The sequence below is a fragment of the Myotis brandtii genome, unplaced genomic scaffold (genome assembly GCF_000412655.1).
Source record: "Myotis brandtii unplaced genomic scaffold, ASM41265v1 scaffold240, whole genome shotgun sequence".
Lineage (NCBI taxonomy): Eukaryota > Metazoa > Chordata > Mammalia > Chiroptera > Vespertilionidae > Myotis > Myotis brandtii.
Genome location: NW_005359064.1, coordinates 4,277,392 through 4,282,463, shown reverse-complemented (window position 1 = coordinate 4,282,463; position 5,072 = coordinate 4,277,392). Strand labels below are relative to the sequence as shown.

Genomic DNA, 5,072 nt, shown 5'->3' with positions numbered 1-5,072 from the left:
GGGGGGGGGGGGGGGATGAGACATAAGCTGAAATAAAACATTCTAAAGGATAAATAAAAAACAATCATACCAATGAGGATGCTTTTCATCCAATTATTAAAGTTCCTTAGGTAAAAAATCCGACTTTGGCTACGCTTCTCCAAGCCAACTTCCTGAAGTTCATTATAGTGGGCAGCCACTGTTGAGCTGTGTCCTTCTTCTAAGTTCTGAAAATAAGAGAATGGAACAACATTAAGGATTAGAATATGGCAAAAATAAACCTAAAAGAGCATCTGATAAATAAGGATAAAATACTAATGAAATTGGTAAATTTCATTAAACAACGGCATTAGCCACAGAAATCCCACTAATTATAATCAGATGTAAGCTTGTTTTCCCATTCCCTACTTTTAAAAAAATCTCTAGGTTTAAAATTTTCATCTTGATCTTTTGTCTATATAATTTTACTATCAATGTTTTAATAAAACAAGTACTCTTCCAATGTTCTAATTTATTCAATTCAATAAATTCCAGTCAGTGGATGGGATTCCTCTAAGAAAATAAAATAGGAATGAGTAATATGTATTATTCTATATAGTAAAAGGGTAATATGCAAATTGACCCTAAGGGGGGAGGGTCGACGACCGGTCAGCACACTGATCACCAGGAAGCAGATGCTCAACGCAGGAGCTGCCCCCTGGTGGTCAGTGCACTTCCACAGGGGGAGTGCTGATCAACCAGAAGCCGGCTCATGGCTGGCCAGTGCAGTGGCAGTGGGCGGCGCCTCTCCCGCCTCCGTGGCAGCACTAAGGATGTCTGACTAATGGCTTAGGCATGCTCCCCTAAGGGCTCCTGGGCTGCCAGAAGGATGTCTGACTGCCAGCTTAGGCCCGATCACCCGGGAAGTGGGCCTAAGTCAGCAGGTGGACATCCCCTGAAGAGTTCTGGACTGCGTGAGGGTGCAGGCTGGGCTGAGGGACCCCACCCCCCGAGTGCACAGATTTTTGTGCACTGGGCTTCTAGTATAATTATAAAATAGCTGTGACCATTACATGAGGTCATACACAGAAAGGGATTAGAACTCAATAAGCTATGTTCAGTGCCAGTGATTCTTACTATTATTTGCTATTAATCTATTTCAACATTTTCAATTTGTGCTCCCTACTTAAGGCCCTGAGCATTCGGCAAAATTCCCATAGCAGGTACAGGGCTTCAGATGCCCATACTTACTGTTCAACCAAAGATTTTTGTTTGAGAAAAGGGTTCCACTACTAGTAAAAGTTTGAAAACTAAGTTTATAATACAAGTTCCTCTGTTACAAGTATTCACACTCCACTAATGACAAATGCTTAGCCTATCTAAGCACACTCCTCCTCATGGCTGATGGCAGAATTTACTCATTCATTGAAGCTCTTTCCCTCCAGATCCAGATTTGTCTCTGATTCCTTCACAATATGGTATTCCCAGATGAAAATGACTTGATATTCCTTGCTCTATAGTATCCCTGCTAAACATCAGGCTCCTGTGTCCACTTAGCTAAAATTGTATGCAACTACCCAAACAAGAAGTTGAAACAATATAGTTAAAGGAGTTGCAGTAAGAAAGAAATGTAAAACTGGGTATAATTTTGAAATGTATCATTTCAAGTGATACTATTTCAGATACAAAAAGAGATGAACACCTAATAAAAAATGAAACAAGGTAAATCATCTGGGCCTCATACTCTTGTCTTTTTTAAATGCTAAGAAAAAGCAAACCATACAACTAGCTTTCAAGTTTCTAGTCAAATAAGAGTTCTGGTACCATAAAAATTATCTCATTAGCACAAGTTTCACCTAAATAAAAACAATTAAAATACAAGAGTTAAAAGCTTACGCTATCTTAATACAATAAAAAAACATTCTGAAGTTATTATGAAAAAACCAGTATTATTTCACAGCTGCTCCACATTTCAATTTGACATATTCCATTATGAATAAAATAGAATACATTCAACATACTTTCTGCTTTTCATCCTCAAGTTCTCTTTTTCTCTTTTTTGGAGTGCCATCTACAGGAGAAGGTTCATCTTTTGAAAAATCATCAGTTTCCAGCCTTCTTTTCCTTAAAATGCCTTCATCATCACCAGAACCTTTTTCCTCTGGTACAATTTCAGCATCAAGTTTTCTTTTCTTGGATGGAGTATCTTCTCCACAGCTGGAACTCTCTTTTACAAGATCATCTGCAAATTCCATTTTTCTTTTTTGGGGAGTATCTACTTGCGTAGGAGCCTTTTCAAAAAGCCGAGTCCCAGGAGCAGTTGTGCTTTCATTGGTGCTGAATGAAGACTCTGTTACCGAATTTATTGATGCTTTCTCTTCTTCAAGAGAGATCTTTTCACATTCCTCTGCTTTTGCAGAATTTTCCATTTTTGATTATTTAAATAGATGGTAAAACTTCATGAACACTGAAATGGCAAAAATTTGATATTACTTACAATCATTTTAAAATAATTTTAACCAGAAGCTAACCATTCATTTAATTTCAGTGATCAACTAGGAGTTTCTTAAATCTCATGAAAACAATGTTAGTTAATATGTATTAATATCAATTTATGAATATACTGTGGGAGTACTAATTACAATCCCTAAACCCTTTTAGCAATCTTACCCATAAAAGTCACTATTGGCATTAAAACTGACAAATGAAGTGGGGGCATATAAGTTCCTTTTCTATTCTGATCCTTACTCTATAGCCATGATTCCCAAATTGTATGCTGGGCACTATAACAAACTCATACAGGCACAGCAGGATATTTTAAAATTTTAAGGGAAGCGTAGTGATATCTGGTATCTGGAAGCTATCACAGATACAGATTCAAGTAGAGCACAATTTCAGCTGAGCAGATTGCACTAAATCCCTTTCAATGACATAACTTTGTGAAGCAGATATTTTTGTGGCACTGAAGAAAATCAATTAAATAGGAAATGAAGTTGGTGATGTCAAATCTTATTTCAAGGCTTGAGAAGTTTTACAGAATCCAACAGGTGCATAGATTCTATTAGTAAGGGCTCATGTTTAACTAAAAATTAAACACAAATATTTTTTTAAATGAAGTTGCTGGGACATAAATATTTAAATTATTTTTAATGTATATATTTTTATTGATTTCAGAGAGGAAGGGAGAGGGAGAGATAGAAACATGAATGATGAGAGAGAATCACTGATCAGCTGCCTCCTGCATGTCCCCCACTGGGGACCGAGTCCACAAACCCGGCATGTGCCCTTGTCGGAATTGAATCTGGGACCCTTCAGTCCACAGGCCGATGCTCTATCCACTGAGCCAAACCAGCCAGGGCATACTTAAATTCTTTGGACTAAACTACTAATGAGTGGTACTGTTAGGTATTTCTTTTGGCCTGGAGACACTGAAAAAAATACACACACAAAACACACATCAGAGACACTGAGGGCAACAATAACAAGAAAAGTCTGGGAACATGTAGTTGACTTCTGAAATCCCTTAAAAGTGAAGATAGTGGCTTTGGATAAGAAGTTTCAAGACTCAGCCAGCAACTTAATAACCATTAAGACTCTTTCAAATGTTCTTAGGCCTAATGGATCAGGAGGGAAATAAGTGATCTACTGAACAGGAATTGTTATGGAGATCCATTTATCGTCACTTACCAGATTTAGTCAACTCTTACTATAGAAGAGCTCAAGGAAGCACTGTGCGAATTACTTTTCCAGATGCTTTCAGCTTATATATACATATGTAACTCTATTAAAATGTTAGGCTGTATTATTCAAAACAAATGGAAAAGGGAGACCAGAAGTCCAAATCAGAGGGGGGGAGAGATCACCCAAAAGAGTAATTTTCAGAATGACTACTTAAAATGATTCTCTCGTAAAACTGGCCTCCAAATGATCAAACCCCTATCATCCCCTCTCTGCAATGTATTTCCTAATAAAGAACAGAAATAGGTTTTAAATGGAAATAAACCAATGTGACTTTATGACCTCTTTAGCTGTAACTAACGCCTGAAATTTATTTTGGGAATAGGTGTGAAGTTTATATGTGCAACTCTACTTCCACAGATGTGATGCCATTAAAACAATCAATGCGGTCAGAATAAATGACAATAAATTCCAAACGATGGCAGAAACAGGTGAGAATTTTTGAAATCGACCGTCAACGTGTAACAACGAATAGACTCCAAAATGCAAGAGTGTTGCCCTTCAGAATCCTGGAGGACGGGGTTTACGGACGAGTCCACTGACATGGAGTTGGAGAGGCAAGAAAACGACCGGACGTTCTGACCCGGCTTTCCCAGGCACCTTTACCGCAAGCCGTCTCCGCCTTTTCACTCCACAGAGAACCACCGAGCACAGGGCTGGGACCGCCGGGCTGACGCTCAACTGGGATAAGCTCTCCGTCCCGACCCGCCAGCCAGACCCGGTCAACTCGAGGGCCCAAGAAGTCGCGGCCAGGCGAGAAGGGAATTTTTCGGCCAAGTTCACCCTCTTCCGTCCCTGACGCGGCCTAGCTCTTAAGCCAAGCCTCCGGCTCAGGTTTCGGATTCGCCGCTCAAAGTACACACACGCTGCTTCATATCTGACACTCCCACACTCTCCGCCCGACCCTTCAGAGCGGCCTAAGGCAGCTCCCCGGCCTTCTTGGGACCCGGACTCACTAGGTCTGGAGGAGCAAGAACGCCCACCGGCTCCCACAAGTACTGCCCATTTGGCTCCGCGCTGAGGGCATCATAAACCCCTCGCGAAGGGTACCGAAGGCACGAGGCTAAGACAAAGCGAGCTCCTATCGGGAGTCGCAGCGCCCCTTCCACCTTGATGGTGGCGGAAGACCCACAGACAAAGAAAAGGGCCGCGGTCCGAGCCGCACACTCACCCATACAGCCACACACGGTTCTGTTTGCGGAAGCGGCGAGCCGCGCCACGCTTGTGTAGTGACGCCACTTCCGGGGAGGGCTCTGGTCACGTGACATCGCTCTCGACCGAGAGTGGAGCGACGCGCGACCTTCGCGCCGAAACTACAAGTCCCGTCGTGCTGCGCGCAGCGGCGTGCTCCGGGACGCGCCGGCGGGTCGAGCAGT

The 5,072-nt window shown here is 41.8% G+C and overlaps 1 protein-coding gene across 2 annotated transcripts in view; it reads right to left on the bottom strand.

Annotated features, from left to right (window-relative positions):
• Positions 1–4,965, bottom strand: part of RNMT (RNA (guanine-7-) methyltransferase) — a 30,181-nt gene extending 25,216 nt beyond the window's left edge. The window contains exons 1-3 of one of the 2 annotated variants that reach the window (XM_005866921.2): positions 4,868–4,965; positions 1,980–2,425; positions 71–206 (exon numbers count right to left, since the gene is read on the bottom strand). In XM_005866921.2, the coding sequence (XP_005866983.1) occupies positions 71–206; positions 1,980–2,387 (544 nt within the window). In that variant the 5' untranslated portion in view covers positions 2,388–2,425; positions 4,868–4,965. Of the gene's footprint in view, positions 1–70; positions 207–1,979; positions 2,426–4,296; positions 4,645–4,867 lie in introns of those variants that run through there. The other variant, XM_005866922.2, reaches the window with a different exon arrangement.
• Positions 4,966–5,072: the final 107 nt, after the last annotated feature.